This window comes from Loxodonta africana, chromosome 11 (genome assembly GCF_030014295.1).
Source record: "Loxodonta africana isolate mLoxAfr1 chromosome 11, mLoxAfr1.hap2, whole genome shotgun sequence".
In the NCBI taxonomy this organism is placed as follows: Eukaryota; Metazoa; Chordata; class Mammalia; order Proboscidea; family Elephantidae; genus Loxodonta; species Loxodonta africana.
This window is the reverse complement of record NC_087352.1, coordinates 53,047,913-53,069,629: the sequence shown is the minus strand read 5'-3', so window position 1 is coordinate 53,069,629 and position 21,717 is coordinate 53,047,913. Positions and strand designations below refer to the sequence as shown.

The following is a 21,717-nucleotide window of genomic DNA, read 5'->3' as shown; positions in this document are numbered from 1 at the left end:
GCTCTGTAGTTGTTCCTCAAGTCCCAAGGTCCTAGGCAGTTTGCTGCCTTCTTTCCATTTCCCCTTGAGTCTTCCTGTGCTTGTTTGTTGTGTTATGTTCCAGGGTTTTTAGCTGTAAGAGGAAGGGCTTGTGAGGAATGAGGGCTGTTACATCTTGGCCAGATCCAGAAGTTGATTCATGACTTACTGAATTGTAAATTCTAAATGTTATTAGTCATGCATTCTAGCCGAATTCTTTCCAATTTTTATGTTTGTTTCCTACAATTCTCAACTTAAGCTGCAAGCAAAGTGAAAAACAATTTTAAATGTATTTTAATCTTTAATTAATACTGATTTCTGATTGTATCTGCTTTCTTATTATCTTATTCAGAGCATTTTCCAGAGAAAAAAAGCAAAAGATACAGGTGTATTAAGTACAATTGTTATTTAACATTGTTCTTATCTGAGATTAAAAACGACATTTATTGCTGTTCTCTTGTACAACTATGAGTTCATATTTTCACAGAGTACCTTCAGTAATTAGTACAAGAATACTGGGAGGGTAGTTTAACAGTACTTATGCATACTGACTTAGAAGTAAAATGCAGCAACTGCTGCACACGATTTTATAGCAGAATGGCCTCATTTCTTCTTTAGGAATGATGAATGACTCTTAGGATGGCATGCACATCCTGATGTACTTCTGAGTGCCTTTATTCCATCTTTTGCATTGAGGATGACACTTATTAAGTTGGAAGGCATGGCTGCTTCAATTATTGATGGGGACAGTTTTCCTCTCATTTCTGTCTGGACAAACATCTCTAGTTTGGAATATGCTGGGTTCCTAGAAGCATAGAAAGAGTTAAAAAAAAAAAAAAAGATAAAGAATTCATAGATTTACCTATTGAATTTACAAGTTTATGGGGAGTAGATTCTTGTCTTATTCACAATTGATTCCCTTCATAATGCATATTATAGTGTAAATAGTTAACTGAACGAAGGAAGGAAAAAAAGAGTGATTTGTAGATGCATTCTTTTAAATGAAAATTTTACGTAAAAACATTAAGTAGTCAGAATATGTCTTAAACTCTTTAGTGTTAGCCAGTTTTTCCTTTTCTGTAATTTGATTGATTTTTTAAATTCAAAAAGTAATGTATGCTTACTATAAAAATTTTAGCAATTCAGAAGTTTCATAATTACAGCTGATTATCCTTTCCTTACTCTCCATATTGTGTTCCCCAGAGATAATCACTGTTCATAGTTCTGACTGTATCTTTTCAGACTACTGTTTATGTATATACAAAGATAGTATACACATGTGCATATACATATATTATCCCGCATGAACATGCAGACTTTTTTTTATAAAAATGAGATACATTCATTTTGTGCAATTAGTTTTTTTTCCCCCCCTTAATAGTATACCATGCATTTTCTTCTTTGTTGATACATACAGATGTGCTTAATTTTTTCTTATGGCTGCATACAGTATTTCATATTCTATTTTTCCAATCCCTTATTGACTATCATTTAGGTTGTTTGTCACCTTTTGCTGCTATAAATCAAGCTGCAATAAAACATCTTTGTAACGTATTCATTTGTACTTACGTAAATACTTACATAAAAGTTCTAGGACAAAGCTTTTGTGCATTTAACATTTTGAAATATTATTTCCAAGTTGCCCTTGGAGAAGATTGTAATATTTTATACTCTAGCTGAGTGATCTTCATGCTGGAGTATGTGAAAACTTTCCAGGGGTATGAAAGGATGAATACTTTTAAGCGAATAAATTTCCAAACCCTTAATTTATGTATTTACTTTTTCCTTAAACTGATCTGTAAATATGCCTCTGATGGAGATGTAGGTTTTTCTCCTTTCCCACCAGCCTGCTCGCTGTCACCTTTCTCTTGTTTTATAGAACAAGGGCATACCTTTCATCGTCCTTGAATAGTACTATCATGCTTTACCTGGGCATATAAATATCTTTGTCATGTCAGAGAAGAAATTTGATCTGTTGGAAGTGAGTTGAGAAAGTGAATGACTGATGACTAGGGAAAAAATCCTTTTACATGTCATGTTTTCAGGTTCTTTGCTTTCAACAAAATTGAAGGATCTAATTGAGTTGTCAGCTGACTGATGATTAAAAATAATTTTTGATGATAGGCCAGTATGCAATATTTGGTATATAACTCAGAAGAAGTTCAAGGGATTGAATGATACTGATAAAATTATACTCCTTCCGTTTTAACCCACTATTTATGTGAACAAAGTTCCTCAGTTTCTGTCTATAAAAGTGAAAAATAGGAGTAGACTTGATGTTGAATACTGTCTTGTTTCATCAGTAAGTAATATATGTCCACAGTTAAATGAAATGAATGTAATGGTTAGAATCATGGACTCTGCCACCAATCTGCCTTGGTTTGAAGCCAAGCTTTGCTATTACGGATGTGTGATCTCAACAAAGTTACTTAATGTCTCTGGACTTTTTTTTTTTTTTCTTCTGTACTATCTATGTCATAGGGTTATTGTGAGTTTCAAAGGAATCAATATATGTAAATTGTTTATAATAGTGCCTGACACATAGTAAGTGCAATCTTAGTTTTGCTAATAATAAAAGATGTGTTTCCAATAAGTTTGCTTTTTATGTTTAATAATTATTTAACAAAATTTTAATGTCTATTTTTTACTTTCATCAATGTGTAATGATAACAATTCCATTTGCCAGGCATATATATATATTTTAACATTTAGCTATTATGATCACAGAAAATAAAACACGTTAAAAATGTTAATTTAAATACATATTTTCATTGTAGAGAAGTAACGATAGGTGATTAATAAAAGACTGGAAAGCATAAAATATATTCTATTAAGATAAAATCACATGAGGGGAAAAGAATAAAAGTTTGAGTTAAAGGAGGAAACAAATGATGTAAAATTTCAGATTGCTAAAGATTGTATGTATTTTTAAATAAATAATGGTGGGTTTCAAGTAGCTACAGTATTTAGATTCTGTTGGATATATCTGTAAGCATGACCTAACCATTTTTTAAAATATCAATTATTTACAGTATGCTGGAAATTGCAGCTTTTTCATCAGTTTAAACTTATGAAAGAATTTTATGTTCACTTAAAAACATGTGAGAGGGAATATAGTTGTACAAAATTCTTTTAGTGGGTATGAAGGCACAGCTCCAACCAACAACGTGAGTGTCCCTTTCCTTATATTCTTCTCCATGCAGAGTTTTGACTATGACAGTGCCTCAAATGGCTGGATTGAGAATATTTACTAGCGGTGTTTATGGTCTTGAATCTCTATGAATCTATTAGAGCTTTACACACTTAAAAAACGCTTTCTGATATTTACTAGAGAATACCATCATTACTGATAATATGTTTTATAAGTTTACTACATGGCTTTCAGCAGGCAGTCCATTGGAAAGAATTCATCCCAGGTAAAACATTAATTGCTGATAAACATAAATGTGTTATAATTCTAGGGAAAGTTAATTTTTAATTCAGGAAAATTCCTTAATTCACAGATGTGACTTTAAAGGAGAGTCATAAAACAACATCAGCAACAGTTTAGATAAGGGGAAATGTTTGTGCTTGTGTGTGTGAGAAAGAGGCTATTCCCAGCAACCTCAAATTATACTTTTTAGGGAAATAACCATTCTGATTATACTTAAAATAGAAACAATTACTAAAAATTTTTTTAAAATTGCATTTAGAGGCAGCCTTTCCCATAACAGAATATGCTGGCATATATTTCTATTGATGAGCTGGGAACCCTTTAGTGGACAAATAAAAAATTGAACTAGAAAGCTATTAAAATAAATAAACGCAGATAACACTTACTCTCCCACAGGTGAACATACATAGCCACAAGGATGGTTATAACCACGGATATAATTTGAAGATGGAGGATATCCCGGAAAATCCACACTATTAGCTAAGTGATTAAAAAAAATGGAAATGAAACCTATTCCACAATGATGAAAAATTCTAATTCCAGTAGCATATTTAAAAAAAATACGATATATCATCTAATTTCACTTATTTACTGTCAGCATTAACATTAGTTTTATACAGGTGTACGTATGTTTGTGCATATGAATATGCATGCAAGCCAAAACTGAGAAAATACCAGTATGGCACTAGATCTCCTCAAATTTTATTATGCTGGTATTTCTAAAGAAATCCACAAAGGAAAAATTATTAAATTGTCATTTAATTACTTCCTGAGATTTGAAGCAAAAGAAGAAATCACAAAGAAGACAGCTTCTATTAGGATAATAGGGTTATGGATTTTTGTTACTTTTTTAAAAAATATATTTAAAGTGGTTATATGTTCTGTCAAAAAAGATCATTGAAAATGCACCCGCTTCTGCCAACTCTCTGAGCTAACCTCAAAATATAATTAAGAATCAGTGGAGTTTATTTTAGGAGCTATGTGGCATAATATCTGTATTGTGTGTGAATGTAGAAGAGAGGCAATTCGATTACTGAGTTTATGATATGTTTGTATATACCCTTTTAAAAATATAAAATATATATTTGTTTATTCTGTGAAACTGAGTCCTGCTCTTGTCGAGAAGATGTCTTTTCTTATATGATTTCAAAATAAGCTCTCAATTCTTTGGGGAGTACAATGTTAGATGGTAGCTTAGAGATCAGTGTGGTTGAATGAATTTCCCATTTTAAACTAGTTAACCTGCTTCATCATCTTAACAGAGCCTGTTATGTTGGCATGACAACATGGCACTGCAAAAGTGATATTAAAATATTTTTTCTGTGTTTAAAAGTGTAGATTAAGTTTATCTTTCTTTTAAAAAATCTGTTATTTTCCACAGTCTGTGTCTTTTGTGAGACATAGTGTGGCAGTTAGCACAGATTTTGGAAAATCAAAAAGACCTGATTTTTAATCTGATTCAACTACTTATTGGCTAGCTCTGTGTCTTGATTTCTTAACTGATTAATTTCTATGAATATCAGTTTCCTCATTAAGGAGATAATGCATGCAACATATTTAGCAAGGTGCATAAAAATATATATATATTTTTTAAGCTTAAAATAAAAAGGAAAGAAAGATTAAGAAGAAAACTCAGTATTCATCAAAAATTCATTTAAAGGAAACTGCTTACAGGAAATTCAGTAGTGATTCATGCACTCCGTGACTGATTACCTCTACAGTGATTTTAACCTGTTACTTTATTACTGCCTCTGACTACTAATAATGAGACAGAAACAGTCTACTTTCAAAATATGGAAAATAACAGATTTATAATACTGTCTGCATTTTGTGTTGTAGGCAGTGGATAATTTTTTTTTTTTTTTTAATGTGCCCTCACTTAAAAAATGAAATAACCAAACACATACAGCAGTTAGGAACATCAGCTCTTAGTGGTATGCTGCAAGTTAGAGCTACTCAAGTTTGGGTGTATTAAGAGAGCGATGACTCAGTTTGGACTCTGCAAGAATACTACAGACATATCAGAAGAACGGAAACCTTTCTGGGAAACAATAATTAACAAAGTTAAGGTCCCTACTTCCAAGTGTTTATAGTAAGGGAAGTGATTCAGATAATGATGATGAGATTAAATCGAATTATGGAGAAAAACAGGATATTGTGCCACTGCCCTACCGAAGTCCTTTCCACCATGAGCTCTCAAGTTGTATGAGTTCAAAGATTCTTACAGTATGAACTGTTATCTTTTGAATAATGCAAGTTAGGGAATGGTTACACATTTGTATATTTTACAGAGTGACATATTATGGGGAGGACTAGGAATACATTAGAACCTCCAGTTTCTAAAGGAAATACTATGAGCATATTTATACAAAGATTCATCTAGTGGAAATTTTGCCAATAGTTACTGGATATGCCCATTTGAAGCAATTTAAATATAAACATATATATTCAAAGCTTAGTTATTTTTCTTTGGAATTTTAGAACATATACCTTGAAGTTCTAGTTTGCAAGTGTCTGTCTCTACTTAGTGCTGCAGGGTATATGATACACAAATCCAGGAGATGCCATAATCTGATGAGTATGATGTAAATGACACCTCTAGGGTTGCTTGTCTACATGGCACATGTACTTTGTTGGTCCCATTGAGTAAATAAAGGCATAAAGTAAAAAAATGAAAAATACAGTTTTTTCCAAACTATAAGTTAAAGGAAAAAATTATTAATGACACAGTAATTTCAAAATGTGGGCAAAATGTTTCAACTTACAACTGATAATCACTCTATTCCCTTCATAGTGCTTGATGTGTACTAAGTCGATAAAGTCTCGGGGGGAAATTGAGCCCATGGCAAAACTTTGTGTAATGGCATGACATATGAATGTGTCCTGCAACAAATCAAAACATAAAGATTGCAACAATTATTTTAATTTCCTTGTACTGATCCCCAAAGAATTTTATTGTATGAGGTTGGCCTCTACGTGGAAAAAGCAGAGCTTTGAAATTTTAAGACTTTATTACCAAATCAGCTTGCATTTTCAGTATTAAAGGAGCATTAGACCTCTAGTTAGAATGCAGAGAATTCAAGAAGGAATCCTGAGATCATCTACTCTTTTTAATTTTTAGATGAAGAAATTAAGGTCTAATAGATTAAATCACATTTACAACTAGACATAAATGCAGAGCTAGAATCCAGGTTTCCTGATTCCCAGTATAATACTATTTGTATTATTCCACATTGGCTAGGTATTTTGTCCTAGCAAATATGTTAATTTACCACCCCTGGAGATAAATACTACAAACATTCATAGAAAGAAAAAATAGTAATTCTTATAGTGTAACATTAGGGAACCCTGGTGGCATAGTGGTTAAGAGCTACCTACAGCTGCTAACCAAAAGGTCGGCAGTTTGAATCCACCAGGCGCCCCTTAGGAACTGTATGGGGCAGTTCTACTCTGTCCTATAGGGTCGCTATGATTTGGACTCGACTCATTGGCAACGGGAACAGGTATAGTGTAATGTTATTCAGAGATAACTGTAGTATATTGGAAAGGGCATAGAATTTGGAATCAGACCATGTATAAGTCCTAGCTCTGCCATGTATTAGCTGTGGTGCATGAGTTAAGTCATATAATCTTTATCAATCTGTTTTGAAGTTTTTTGACTCCAAGTCCAGTATTCCTTCCATCACTACAGCTGATTTTCAGCAACAGTAGAACTATTTGAAGTGCTAGTGGAATTGTATTAGTGTCATATAATCATGAATGAAACAGTCCAATGTTTGGGTTTTAATTTGTGACGACCACTGTTTCTCAGACTGAATGTTCAAATCCCAAGGAGTCATGGACATGTGTTTTTTCTTGTGTGTGTGTGTACAGGAACTTCAGGGACTCTCTACAAGATGAAACTGATTTGCCTTCCTAAGCTTTTCTACAAACTTTCTCCCTGCCCAGACTATAATCAATTCAATTAAATGAGGTAAAACTAAGCTACAAGAATTCTAGATAAATGACAAAGTGATAGCAGATATGTGGGACATTAATTTTTTTTATTCTGATAAGTGGAATGAAACTTGGAGACTGAAAGAATCAAGGACCCAGTGATATGATATTTGACAAATGAAATCATTTGTGAAAATCATAAAAGTTTTGTTTTATTCCATCCCTCACATTTATCACTTTTTTCTAATAAAGTTATTATTACCCCAAAACCTAGGACTCACTTTTTTCTTTTTGTAGTGCTCTCTTCTAAAGCCTACATTTCAAACATTAAATTTTATCCAATATAATTTTACTAAGCAGTGTAGATAATGACCCAGTGAAACGCAAAGAATTATTAGCCACCATATTGATGGTATCGGACGACTGACAGGATTAGGAAAGTGAATTTCAGAAATCCCAGAATAATGTCTATAATTAAAATCGCATTTCAGGGCTGTTTGATCCACCATATATATATATATATATATATATAATTTTTATCATCCTTTAAGTAAAAGTTTACAAATTAAGTCAGTGTCTCACAGAAAAACTCATATACACTTTGCTACCCACTCCCAATTACTCTCCCCCTGAGACAGCCTGCTCTCTCCCTCCACTCTCTCTTTTTGTGTCCATTTCGCCAGCTTCTAACCTCCTCCACCCTCTCATCTCCCCTCCAGGCAGGAGATGCCAACATACTCTCAAGTGTCCACCTGATCCAAGCAGCTCACTCCTCACCAGCATCCCTCTCCAACCCATTGTCCAGTCCAATCCATGTCTGAAGAGTTGGCTTTGGGAATGGTTCCTGTCCTGGGCCAACAGAAGGTCTGGGGGCCATGACCACCAGGGTCCTTCTAGTCTCAGACCATTAAATCTGGTCTTATGAGAATTTGGGGTCTGCATCCCACTGCTCTCCTGCTCCCTCAGGGGTTCTCTGTTGTGTTCTCTGTCAGGGCAGCCATCTGTTGTAGCCAGGCACCATCTAGCTCTTCTGGTCTCAGGATGATGTAGTCTTTGGTTTATGTGGCCCTTTCTGTCTCTTCCTTTTTTTTTTTTTAATTAATTTTTATTGTGCTTTAAGTGAACATTTATAAATCAAGTCAGTCTCTCCTACAAAAATTTATATACAACTTGCTTTTTTTTTTTTTTTTTTTTTTTATACACTCCTAATTACTCTCCCCCTAAGGAGACAGCACACTCCTTCCCTTTACTCTCTCTCCTCATGTCCATTCCGCCAGCTTCTGGCCCCCTCTGCCCTCTTATCTCCCCTCCAGACAGGAGATGCCAACATAGTCTCATGTGTCTACTTGATCCAAAAAGCTCGTTCTTCACCTGTATCGTTTTCCACCACATAGTCCAGTTCAATCCTTGTCTGAAGAGTTGGCTTTGGGAATAGTTCCTGTCTGGGGCTAACAGAAGGTCTGGGGACCATGACCTCCAGGGTCCTTCTAGTCTCAGTCAGACCATTAAGTTTGGTCTTTTTAAGAGAATTTGGGGTCTGCATCCCACGGCTGTCCTGCTCCCTCAGGAGTTCTCTGTTGTGTTCCCTGTCAGGGCAGTCATCGGTTGTGGCCAGGCACCACCTAGTTCTTCTGGTCTCAGGCTGATGTAGTCTCTGGTTTATGTGGTCCCTTCTGTCTCTTGGGCTCATAGTTACCTTGTGTCTTTGGTGTTCTTCATTCTTCCTTGCTCCAGGTGGGTTGAGACTAATTGATGCATCTTAGATGGCCACTTGGAAACTCTATGGGGCAGTTCTACTCTGTCCTATAGGGTCGCTATGAGTTGGAATCGACTCGACGGCACTGGGTTTTTGTTTTTTGGGTTAGATGGCTGGTTGCTAGAGGTTAAGACCCCAGACGCCACTCTCCAAAGTGGGATGCAGAATGTTTTCTTAATAGATTTTATTATGCTGATTGACTTAGATGTCCCCTGAAACCATGGTCCCCAAACCCCTGCCCCTGCTACGCTGGCCTTTGAAGCATTCAGTTTATTCAGGAAACTTCTTTGCTTTTGGTTTAGTCCAGTTGTGTTGACCTGCCTTGTATCGTGTGTTGTCTTTCCCTTCGCCTAAAGTAGTTCTTATCTAATAATTAGTGAATATCCCTCTCCCTCCCTCCCTCCCCCCTCTCGTAACCATCAAAGAATATTTTCTTCTCTGTTTAAACTGTTTCTCGAGTTCTTATAATAGTGGTCTTATACAATATTTTTTCTTTTGCAACTGTCTAATTTCACTCAGCATAATGCCTTCCAGGTTCCTCCATGTTATGAAATGTTTTACGGATTCATCATTGTTCTTTATCGATGCATAGTATTCCATTGTGTGAATATACCATAATTTATTTATCCATTCATCTGTTGATGGGCACTTTGGTTGCTTCCATCTTTTTGCTACTATAAACAGTGCTGCAATGAGCATGGGTATAAAGGGTCTTATTTCTCTAGGATATATTCCAAGAGTGGGATTGCTGGATCGTATGGTAGTTCTATTTCTAGCTTTGGAAGGAAGCGCCAAATCGATTTCCAAAGTGGTTTACCATTTTACATTCCCACCAGCAGTGTGTAAGTGTTCCAGTCTCTCCACAACCTCTCCAACATTTATTATTTTGTGGTTTTTGGATTAATGCCAGCCTTGTTGGGGTGAGATAGTAACTTATTGTAGTTTTGATTTGCATTTCTCTAATGGTTATTGATGGTGAGCATTTCCTCACGTACCTGTTCGCTACCTGAATGTCTTCTTTAGTGAAGTGCCTGTTCATATCTTTTGCCCATTTTTTAATTGGGTTATTTGTCTTTTTGTAATTGAGTTTTTGCAGTATCATGTAGATTTTAGAGATCAGGTGCTGATCAGAAATGTCATAGCTAAAAACTTTTTCCGGGTCTGTAGGTAGTAGGACTCACTTTTTTAAAAACTACTTTCCTGAGGTACAATTTATATACCATAAATTTACCAATTTTAAGTGTACAGTTCAATGAGCGTACTAAAGTCCATCTATTTAGTTGTGTAATCATCACCACAATCCACTTTTGGAGGACACTTCTGAGTCTTCTCTATCCTTCCATTGGTAAATTCTATTGATTCCATTGCTAAAATGTATCTTTGAATTCTCTGATTTATCTCTCTCTTCATTGTTACCACCCTAGCCCAAGCCACCACCATGGCTCATTCAGACATCTATGATAGCCTCCCAACTGGTCTCGCTGATTTCATTATTGCTCTCTTACAAACAATCTTCCATTCAGCTGTTACATCTTAAAAGTGTAAATCAAATCTGTGACTCCTCTGCTTAAAAGCCTCCAATGGCTTCCCACTGAATGTAGACTAGTTTCACCTCATGATCTATAAGGCTGTTATAGAATTGGATCCCAGCCTAACCTCTCCAGCTTCACCTTTGGTCACTCTTTCCCTTGCTCTTTACATTCAAACTCTATAGACCTTGTTTTTCTACATTAAACACTGCCAAGCTCTCTCCAGCCTCAAGGCCTTTGCAATTACTTTCCCCTTTGCCTGCTACACTCTCCCCCAGATCTTCGCATGTCTATTTCCATCACCCCCATCTTGTTATTCAAGTTTCTACTCCTAACAAGAACAACAATGAGCTTTCACTCTGCGTTTGCCTTATACTGCTCTTTTCTCTCCCCATCTAAACTCTTACTTCTCATTCTCCTTTCCTCTCACCTCTCCATGTCTTCAGCTTTCTACTCCGATTACCTGTATTTTTCTTTTCCCCCTTTTTTCCTCTCTCTTCATCTCTATTTAACTGAGATGATGTATTTGAAAGTGTTTCTAAAACTGCAAATCTATATAATGTTATTTTATACTTTGTCCTGATTCTTTATAAAACAAAACCAAAACTATTTGTCTCTTCTTAAGTCTTCACAGTATGTATGTGCATTGTTCCTGTAATCTAATGTTATATGACTAAGTCTACTGACATTCCATCAACAATGCAGGCTTAATTTTTTTTATTCCACATGTTGGATCCCCTCATTAAAAAAACACACATTTCTAAGAGAGCAGACTAGATCCAGACTAGATTCAGAATTTACAAACAAAATAAGCTAATTGGAATTGAGCCCTTATTAATAAAGACAGGAGTTTTAGTTTTAAGGCTATTATAAAGATTTTAACTCAACTTGTATCTGTAAAATTCTAAGTGTCTATATAACAAAGGTTTAGTAAACTCAAATCACTAGGATATAAAACAACTAAAAGTATATCGATATAGTAAAAGTCCAATATTAAACATGAAATTACCGAATCAATCCTGTGTACCATATTAAATGCTTTCAATGATTTATCCCATGTAACTCTGTGTTCAGGTAGGTAGAGAAGTTCACATAGTTTACTTGTTGATTGTGGAATTATCCCTTCGACACGATAGCTATAGTTAGCAAAATAAAGAAGATTCAAAATTTAATAAACTAAGTTGAAAATATAATGCTATTAAAGTATAAACCCAAAACCAAACCCAGTGCCGTTGAGTCAATTCCGACTCATAGCGACCGTATAGGACAGAGTAGAACTGCCCCACAGAGTTTCCAAGGAGCGCCTGGCGGATTCGAACTACCGACCCTTTGGTTAGCAGCTGTAGCACTTAACCACTACACCACCAGGGTTTCCTATTAAAGTATAGAGGTACACTAACAGCAAATAATATTAAAGAAAACTTGAAGGTAATATCAGCAATTCAATATACAAATATTTAGTTGGAACCGAGTTTTATTTAAATATACATTGCAATAATGAATATGCATTATTTAAAATTCATTTTTTCTATAGATCTTATTTGTAATGTTTCTATAATTGTGTTTTTAAAAGGACTGCTTTCATTTTATGTATGATCATTCTAAAGTTTATCTAATCAATTTTTACCTGGTGTATTTATCATAAGCCAATAGTAATTGATAAGAAGTTTGTGTAGTTAGACAGTAACTTATGGCACCAATTCTTAATTTAAGGATGTAATGTGGTACAGAGCAAGCATTGGCAAATTTTTTGGTGGAGGGCCAGATAGTAAATAATTTAGGCATTGCAGCCACAAGGTTTCTATTGCAACTAATCAAATCTGCTAGCGTAGTGGGAGAGCAGTAGTAGGCAATATATAAATGAATGAGAATGGCTGTGTTCCAATAAGGGCTTATTTCTGGGCACTGAATTTCATATAATTTTCATATGTCGTGAAAATTTTTGTTTGTTTTTGTTTCAACCATTTAAAAAGGTAGAAATCATGCTTAGCTTGCAGCCTGTACAGATAATAGACAGTGGGCTGGATCTGGCCCATGGACCATAGTTTGCCAGTCCCTGGTCTGGAGCCCTGGTGGTGTAGTGGTTAAGATCTTAGCTGCTAAGCAAAAGGTTGATAGTTTGAATTCACCAGCTGCTCCTTGGAAACACGGGGCAGTTCTACTCTGTCCTATAGGGTCACTATGAGTCGAACTCAACTGGATGGCAATGGGTTTTTGGTCTAGAAGAGCTAGTTATTATCCTGAATTAGTCTAAATTCTAGCTTAAGATCAACGACTTAGCCAAGTGAGTAACATTTGTGTGGGTTTGGTTATCTATCATTAATATTACAGTAGTGTGAGAAAACTGGATTAACACTATTTACCAGAAAATTGCTCAATGAAAACGAAGTCTGAATAATATTGGATATACTCTTTTCCCTGATAATCATCCTTGTATGTTTATTTTAAACACTACTTAGTATAAAAGTTCTCTATATTTTTGATAAAAATCCTTTACTGATTACATTGTAAATATTTTCCCAGGTTACAGTGTATTCTTTCACTTTATTTCTTATGGTACAGAGGTGTTTAATTTTAATACAGTAAAATTTATTAATATATTTCATTATAGTTTATACTTTTTATGCTTTAAGGATATAATGTGGTCTACAGGAAGCATTGGCAAACTTTTTGGTGGAGGGCCAGATAGTAAATAATTTAGGCATTGCAGCCGCAAGGTTTCTATTGCAACTAATCAAATCTGCTATCATTTTCTACATCAAGATTGTTATTTTACTACACTTTATTCTAAAATTTTATAGCTTTGTATTTCGCTTTTAGGACTACAAAACTCTTGCCATCAAGTCGTTTCCGATTCATAGTGACCCTCTAGGACAGAGCAGAACTGCCCCATAGGGTTTCCAAGGAGCTGCTGGTGGATTCCAACTGCCGACCTTTTGGTTAGCAGCTGTAGCTTGCTATAGCTCTTCACCACTGTGCCATCAGGGCTCCATTTAGGACTATAATCTACCTGAATAGATATTTGTGTATGGTGTGAGATAAGGATCTAACGTTACTCTTTTTACAAATGAAATATAATTATATCAGCACAGTTTATGGAACCCTTTCTCCATGGTTTTGTAATGCCTCATCTGTCACATCTTCCATTTGTGTGGAATTATACGTCATATATAATTGTAAAACCTATCTGACTTTTGAAAGAAATTCCCCAGTGAAGATACCAAAAAAAACCAAACCCATTGCCCTTCAGTCAATTCTGACTCACAGCGACTCTGTAGGACAGAGTAGAACTGCTCCATGGAGTTTCCAAGGAGTGCCTGGTGGATTCAAACTGCTGACCTTTTGGTTAGCAGCCGTAGCACTTAACCACTATACCACCAGGTATCCCCAGTAAAGACAGGAGCTTATTAAAAATTTTCTAGATTGGAATAATACTTTTTACATCTGTATCTACATAAGAGCCCTGGTGGCACAGTGATTAAACAGCTCAGCTGCTAGCCAAAATGTTGGTGGCTTGAACCCACCAGCTGCCCCTCAGGAGTAAGATGTAAAGATTACAGCCTTGGAAACCCTATGGGCCAGTTCTAGTCTGTCCTGTAGGGTTGCTGTGAGTTGGAATCTACTCAACAGCAGTGGGTTTGGTTTGATATTTGCATAGTCCCTTATGCATGCTGTTCTTATTAGCTGCTCTAGAGCTGGCCCTGACTCACGATGACCCCATATGTTACAGAGTACAACTGCTCCGCAGGGTTTTTGTGGCTGTAATCTTTATGGATGCAAATCGCCAGGCCTTTCTTCCAAGGTGCTGCTAGGTAGGTTCAAACTGCCAAATTTAAGGTTAGCAGTTAGCGCAAATCGTTTGTGCCACCTAGGGACCTCATTGTTTTAGATAACATAGGTAGAGATTATCTCCCTAATTACTGTTAAAATGAATGTGAGAAAGCACACCAGCTTTATCCTATAGTAAAAAATTGTATTGATGTACAAGTTAGGTAAATGTTCAGTCAGATGCAAAAAGAGCAAGATAACACAAAACGAGTAAGTGGAAAGAAGTAGTGACTCCAAAGGAAAAGGAATTAAATAAACCTTGCTCAGTAACAAACTGCTCAATAACAGAAGATGCTCTGATGGCATTAATGTGATATCATGAACAATTTTAAAAAATAAGATTAAACGATGTCAGCAAAATTTCTCTTAGTGCATTTGCACTTGGAATAACAGGATCCTCAAAAAGTCCTTAAAAGCAGCTTAGAATTGCATATATCAGCAAGAGAAACAAAATGAGGAAATAAACTTTACTTTCCGGTGGTTTATTTAATGGAAAAATAAAGGGTTTAAAAGACAATAAAATACCACTTTAGCAAGAAAATATCAATCTGCCTGCTTTTACAGTAATTCTTTTTTTTTGTTTCATTTTTTTAAATTAATTTTTGTTGTTATTCTATCTTAGTGAAATATTTACTGGAAATTTTTTTTTCCCTGATTATCTTCAGATTTGAGAATAAATGATTAGAGAGTACATAATTCCCCTTTTATTAATACTAAATTTCAATCAAATGACTTTATAGTTAATTTCTATTTCATGATTATTAAATAATTTGTTAGCGTTAATGAGGCAGTGTTGAATTTAAAACCATGCTTGTAAATAGGAAATTGTACTCACATATTTCCATTGAATTTTTTAGAAGCCTTGCTGGAAACAGTTATCTTTTTCTCAAAGGGGAATAAAAATCCACAAATAAATTAGCTGTCAGATACAGAAAAAATGAAAATGAACAAAACAAAAAGCACAATACATTTTTGGGGGTATGGCTTGTAAAAGAATTTTTTTTTAAAAAAAAGTCTTCACAATGAACTGTTTTTATTAAAAACAAACTCTTGAAACCTATTTATTTTCTTACTGAAGTTTTCACCACTTTCCAGCCTGTTGTATCTTGACTGTAACCTAAAACTTCTTGAGCAGTTTGCTGGGCAATTGCTTTATAGTCCATCTACCTGCAAAGTTTTAAAAGCAAATGATTGATAAGAGTGTAATCATACCAAAAGAAATTATACAATATTACATTTTAATACTATTTCTACAGGCCTGGCACATAGCAATGGGCAGTAATTATTTGTTGAATGTATGAATGCATGCATGAACACCTTTCTCCTCAGTCATAGTCTTTCAAATGAGAAAATGTGGTAGTGGAGGGAGCACAGGCACTGGAGACAAAAAGACCTGGTCAAATCCTGTCTCTGCCACTTATGTTTTGTGTGAGTCAAGTTAATTAATATTTCTGATTCCCCATTTTCCTCATGTTGTAAAACTGGGATAATACCTACCTTGTAGGATTAGCGTGAAGATTAAATGAGATAACGCACTTAACTGTCCTAACCCAGTACGTGACACATAAGTCATTCAATAATCATTACTACTCTTAACAGCTTAATTATGCTTCTTTTCTCTTGTAAATCACTGCAATCTGTTGATTGTATGTTCTTGGAGATTAATCTTTTTAAAGTGAGTAGCAATACATGCTCTGACTGACTCCCGGCTTCCTCTCCAAACACACCTCCTTATCTCTCTTTTCACCCACTTAGCTCCAATCACATTGACCTCCTGACTATTCCTTAAATACAACCAAGCAATTTCCTACCTCAGGGTCTTTGTACTTGCTGTTCCTTCTCCTTGGAACATTCTTTCCCAAAATGTTCACATGACTGAGTCCTCTTCATTGGTATCTTTGCTTAAATGTCACCTCAGAGAGGATCAAGCTCACATCAATTCAATTTAAACACAGAACTCCAGGGCAACTAGTTTTTTTATTTTTTTAACGAACCCTCATTAGAGGTTAGGTACTGTGGTAGCTTTGGTAAAAACAGTTGAGTAAGATACTATTTCTGCTCCGAATGTGACAACACAGAGCTGGATTCAAATCTGGCTTTGCCACTAACCACCAGCTGTATTATTTTGGCAAAAATGCTTAATCTCTGAGCTTCAATTTCCACAACTATTGAATGGGGATAATAATGCCGTATCACAAGGTGGTAATAAGGATTGAGTGAATATATGTAAAAGGGCTGAAAACTCTGGGGCCAGTTATAGGTAATCAAAAAGTTTATATTCTCAAAATGGACAAATTTAAATCCATTCTTTACAAAACTCTCCAAAGAGCTGGCTCTTTAAAGCACCTCAATAAACCATTTTAAAGTTTAATTATCAGAGCTATTCTTCCTTAGCTGTCACCTAAAGTTCTTCAGGTTGGATCACAAATCTATTTTCTCTTGTTTAGCTCTCCAGCAAGCCACAATAGCTAGTTGCCATTTTTTATGTTTGAAAGCTTTAGTAAACCATTAGCCTCCTTTTCCCTACTAGACTGTTTACCTTTCCTCATCTAGTCCAGAATTTTAATAACTAATGGGACTCTTCTCTGAATCCTCATGGAGATCTCCATAACTCTTAACCTGTGAAGGAACAAAGCGAAAACAGAATTATTCTGACCCGTGAATTGGGTTGATAATTTCCTTTATATTTGTTTATACTTTATATCCTCAGTAGGAAACATTTGCCACATATGCTCCAAGACAGAAGAAAAAGGTAGTATGATAAATTTTAAAGATACTGTTTCTGAAAAGAATCTTTAAGAAATTATCTTAAAGAACGACAGGTTAAAAAGACATTTAGGTGGAATGTGGATAAAAATCTAACTCTTTAAGCTCACACCATTCACATTTTTTAAAATTGTACTTTAGATGAAGGTTTACAGAGCAAATTAGTTTCTCATTAAAACAATATACATACTGTTTTGTGGAAAACCCTGGTGGCGTAGTGGTTAAGTGCTACAGCTGTTAACCAAAAAGGTTGGCAGTTTGAATCCACCAGGCGCTCCCTGGAAAATCCATGGGGCAGTTCTACTCTGTCCTATAGACTCGCTATGAGTCGGAATCGACTCGACGGCAACGGGTTTGGTTTTTGGTTTTATTGTCTTGTGATATTGGCTGCCAACCCCACGACATGTCAGTACTCTCCCCCTCTTGACTATGGTTTCCCCATTACCAGCTTTCCTGTCCCATTCTGCCTTCTCATCCTTGTCCCTGGGCTGATGCGCCCATTTAGTCTTGATTTGTTTTATGGGCCTGTCTAATCTTTGGGTGAAGGGTGACCCTCAGGGGTGACTTCAATACTAAGTTAAAAGGGGGTCTGGAGGCCCTACTCTGGGGATTTCTCCAGTCTGTGTCAGACTGTAAGTCTGGTCTAAATTAGAATTTTGTCCTACATTTTTCTCTAGCTCTATCTAGGACCCTCTATTGTGATCCCTGTCAGAGCACGGTAGTAGCCGGGCACCATCTAGTTGTTCATACTATTAACATTTTACATAGATGTCACACAGCCACCCTTGGCTGGTCCCTGACCTGGGTTTGACGTAACTTGAACTAGTTTTTTATTTCCTACCAACAAACTACTTGATATTGACTGGCCTAAAAATTGTACAAAGTATTGGAACATACCACTATACTGTAAGCTCCTGGGCTGCAGGGACTGTGTCATATTCATTTTCAAATAACTGGCACTTACCATACTCACTGCCACAATAAACGTGTATTTTAATTGAATCACTAAACTGAATTTTACAGCTCCTGAACTTTTTCATTTGCTAAGAGAAAAGGGAAGATTAAGTTTAGTGAGCCGGGGATGGGTGAAGAGAGCACGAACAGCAAGGTGACAGTTGTTTTACCTGGTAATACCACTTCGGATGAGCGGGCACATATTCAGGTGGAGCAAAGGTCACGGATATCTTCACAGATCCCGCCAGTGGAAAATAAACACAAACCAATGTTGAGATGGCATCTTTTTTTGACACACCACTTGGTTGAAAATGTATTCTTCACACCTCACTTGCTGTCCCAGCCTTGTAGACAGGTTCACACGTGTTGTTAGTCGGTCTTTACATCTGTTTGTATAATCTCCCACTTTCTGCCCTGCTTGACTGGGTCCCCAATCCGTGCAGGGTCACAGCCATTCCTTCCTGCCTGGGAATCAAAGTCCCCAAGGAGTTTGTTAAATCCCATCCCTGGTCAAACGCGGCTCCTCTAACCCCGCGTCCGCTTTGCCTGTGAAGGGCCCGGCTCAGTGATGGGTGGGGAAGGCACTCAGGAAGGAGGGAAGGAAATGGTGGGGGAGCTGCCCCCTTGCTGAGATGCTGCCTTTTCTGGGGACGCGGGGCTGGGTGCTTTGAAAGCGAGGAGTCCGAGCACACTCGGAGGGACTGGGGCTGCGGAGCTAGCTCCTGGCCGGCAAAAACTGCAGTCACCAAAGTGCCCCCTTCTCCACGCCCTCCCGTCACACAGCCTCGGAGCCTGTCAAATGAAGCTCAGCCGGTCACCTGCGCAGAGTGGCCGAGAACGGCAGTGACGGAGGCGGGGAGGGCATGGGGGGCAGCGAAGTGGCGGTAGTCCAGGACCCCCAGCCCCAAAGGGATGGGGAGGGAAAAACGACAACCCCTAGAAGAGGGTGCGAGCCAACGCCCACAACGCCCTTTCCTCCCGCCGCTCGCCCCCACGCCCGAGTGCCGCGCCTGCGCACCGCCAGTCAGCGCCATGTTGGGTCAGTTTGAAAGTGAGTGCGGAGTCGCGCCCCGCTGTGACGGCTGAGGGAGCGGCGGGGAGGCGGAGGCTGAGGCGGGGCCGAGCTAGTCGGGGATGCTTTGGCTTTGTGGCGTCTCCCGCCGGGTAGCAGGCCTAGCCTTTCGGCGGAGAGTTGTGGAAGTGTGCGTTTTTATCTTTTTGGGCGGTCGTCGGTGAGTTAGTGCGAACAAGAGGGTTTTCTTTTCGAGGGGCGTTTCTTTCTTTGACAGCCTGGGGACAAGGTCTAAAGGACCGGTGGCGAGGAGAGGAGAGCAGAGGAAGACATCTCCTGAGGGAGGGCGCGGGTTAGATTCCCCGTGGACCTGACGAAATTTCAGAGGAAGGGCTGTGCGGGCCGTGGAGGGTCCCGGGACAGGACGGAGGGAACCTGGCGTGGCCTCTGGGGGCTTGAGGCGCATTGATGGAAGCCGTGCGAGAGGGAAGGGGCTTTGGTGTCGGGGGTCGTGACCTCAGAAAAACTCGGTCAGTCAACTGTCGCGCTCGGTGTGGCTGCTTAGTAAATGGTTTCTGAGTGAAAAGTAACTAAGTGGAGACTATTTATGTATGTGTCTTACGGGAGTGGCGAGTCCAAGGCAGGGTATTTCCTAAATCAGTGCAGAAACATTTGAACCCAGTGCTCCTGGGCGGGCGGGGGAAAAGATGCGCAGTGGACAGGCTCCCGGACAGTGCAGGGGCGCAGACCACACCAGGGGACACTGTCAGTGGGGGTGACATCAAAATGACTGTCTAAAAATTTTGTGCAGTGTTTCCACAGAAATTTATTTTTTATGAAAATATCCCTCTAGTTAGCTATAATAACAAAAACATTTTTCATAAGGCCAGCTTACATGCATCAATATGCCTATAAGGCTAAAAGTCTATGCTAACTTACTTTTAAAAAAATTTTTATTGTGCTTTAAGTGAAAGTTTACAAATCAAGTCAGTCTCTCACACAAAAATTTATATACACCTTGCTATATACTCCTAGTTGCTCTCCCTCTAATGAGACAGCACACTCCTTCCCTCCACTCTCTCTTTTCCTGTCCATTCCGACAGCTTCTGACCTCTGGCCTCTCATCTCCCCTGCAGCTAGGAGATGCCAGCATAGTCTCACGTGTCTACTTGATGCAAGAAGCTCATTCTTCACCAATAATCATTTTCTATCCCATTGTTCAATCCAATCCCTGTATGAAGAGTTGGCTTTGGGAATGGTTCCTGTCTTGGGCTAACAGAAGGTTTGGGGACCATGACCACCTGGGTCCTTCTATTCTCAGTCAGACCATTAAGTCTGGCCTTTTTAAGAGAATTTGGGGTCTTTATCCCACTGCTGTCCTGCTCCCTCAGGGGTTATCTGTCGTGTTCCCTGTCAGGGCAGTCATCATTTGTAGCCGGGTACCATCTAGTTCTGGTCTCAGGCTGATGTAGTCTCTGGTTTATGTGGTCCCTTCTGTGTCTTGGGCTCATAGTTACCTTGTGTCTTTGGTGTTTTTCATTCTCCTTTGCTCCAGGTGGGTTGAGACCAATTGATGCATCTTAGATGGCCGCTTGCTAGCAGTTAAGACCCCAGATGCCACTCTCCAAAGTGGGATGCAGAATGTTTTCTTAATAGATTTTATTATGCTGATTGACTTAGATGTCCCCTGAAACCATGGTCCCCAAACCCCTGCCCCTACTATGCTGGCCTTTGAAGCATTCAGTTTATTCAGGAAACTTCTTTGCTTTTGGTTTAGTCCAGCTGTGTTGACCTGTCCTGTATTGTATATTGTCTTTCCCTTCACCTAAAGTAGTTCTTATCTACTATCTAATTAGTGAATACCCCTTTCCCTCCTTACCTCCCTCCCCCTTCTCGTAACCGTCAAAGAATATTTTCTTCTCTATTTAAACTATTTCTCGAGCTCTTATAATAGTGGTCTTACACAATATTTGTCCTTCTGCAACTGACTAATTTCACTCAGCATAGTGCCTTCCAGGTTCCTCCACGTTATGAAATGTTTCACGGATTCATCATTGTTTATCGATGCGTAGTATTCCATTTTGTGAATATACCATAATTTACTTATCCATTCTTCTATTGATGGGCACCTTGGTTGCTTCCATCTTTTTGCTATTGTAAACAGTGCTGCAGTGAACATGGGTGTACATATATCTGTTTGTGTAAAGGCTCTTATTTCTCTAGGATATATTCCAAGGAGTGGGATTACTGGATCCTTTGGTAGTTCTATTGCTGGTTTTTTAAGGAAGCTGTAAATCGATTTCCAAAGTGGTTGTACCATTTTTCATTCCTACCAGCATTATATAAGTGTTCCAGCCTCTCCACAACCTCTGTAACATTTATTATTTTGTGTTTTTTGGATTAGTGCCAGCCTTATTGGAGTGAGATGAAATCTCATTGTAGTTTTGATCTGCATTTCTCTAATAGCTAATGATTGTGAACATTT

General features: G+C 37.7%; 2 protein-coding genes across 6 annotated transcripts in view; one reads left to right on the top strand and one right to left on the bottom strand.

Moving 5' to 3' along the window:
- Nucleotides 1-355: 355 nt before the first annotated feature.
- Nucleotides 356-19,820, bottom strand: STARD6 (StAR related lipid transfer domain containing 6). 3 transcript variants are annotated; one of them, XM_064294503.1, is made up of 7 exons: nt 16,312-19,820; nt 15,574-15,667; nt 15,336-15,385; nt 11,682-11,808; nt 6,217-6,334; nt 3,838-3,931; nt 356-823 (listed from the first exon to the last, which is right to left on the bottom strand). In XM_064294503.1, the coding sequence occupies exons 2-7, from the start codon at nt 15,661-15,663 to the stop codon at nt 622-624; spliced, it is 681 nt and encodes a 226-aa protein (XP_064150573.1). In that variant the 5' UTR covers nt 15,664-15,667; nt 16,312-19,820; the 3' UTR covers nt 356-621. The 3 variants fall into 3 exon arrangements, with proteins under 3 accessions (XP_064150573.1, XP_023399546.1, XP_064150574.1); XM_023543778.2 differs by having other exon boundaries at nt 15,574-17,119; nt 18,391-19,819; XM_064294504.1 differs by having other exon boundaries at nt 15,336-15,414; nt 15,570-19,820.
- Nucleotides 19,311-21,717, top strand: part of C11H18orf54 (chromosome 11 C18orf54 homolog) — a 60,830-nt gene continuing 58,423 nt past the window's right edge. For 2 of the 3 annotated variants that reach the window (XR_010323449.1, XM_010586728.3), the window contains exon 1: nt 19,314-19,452. The gene's annotated coding sequence lies outside the window, so the exon portion shown is untranslated. Of the gene's footprint in view, nt 19,453-21,717 lie in introns of all 3 variants that reach the window. The other variant, XM_064294502.1, reaches the window with a different exon arrangement.

What these genes read in the sequence shown, in the direction of transcription:
- STARD6 (XM_064294504.1), bottom strand. Translation starts at nt 15,663, where the DNA reads ATGGACTATAAAGCAATTGCCCAGCAAACTGCTCAAGAAGTTTTAGGT. An exon ending in AGTGGTGAAAACTTCAGTAA is followed by an intron (nt 15,415 to 15,569) that starts GAAAATAAATAG and finishes CTGACAGCTAAT; the next exon opens with TTATTTGTGGATTTTTATTC. An exon ending in GTATGTTCACCTGTGGGAGA is followed by an intron (nt 824 to 3,837) that starts GTAAGTGTTATC and finishes CTATGCTTCTAG; the next exon opens with GAACCCAGCATATTCCAAAC.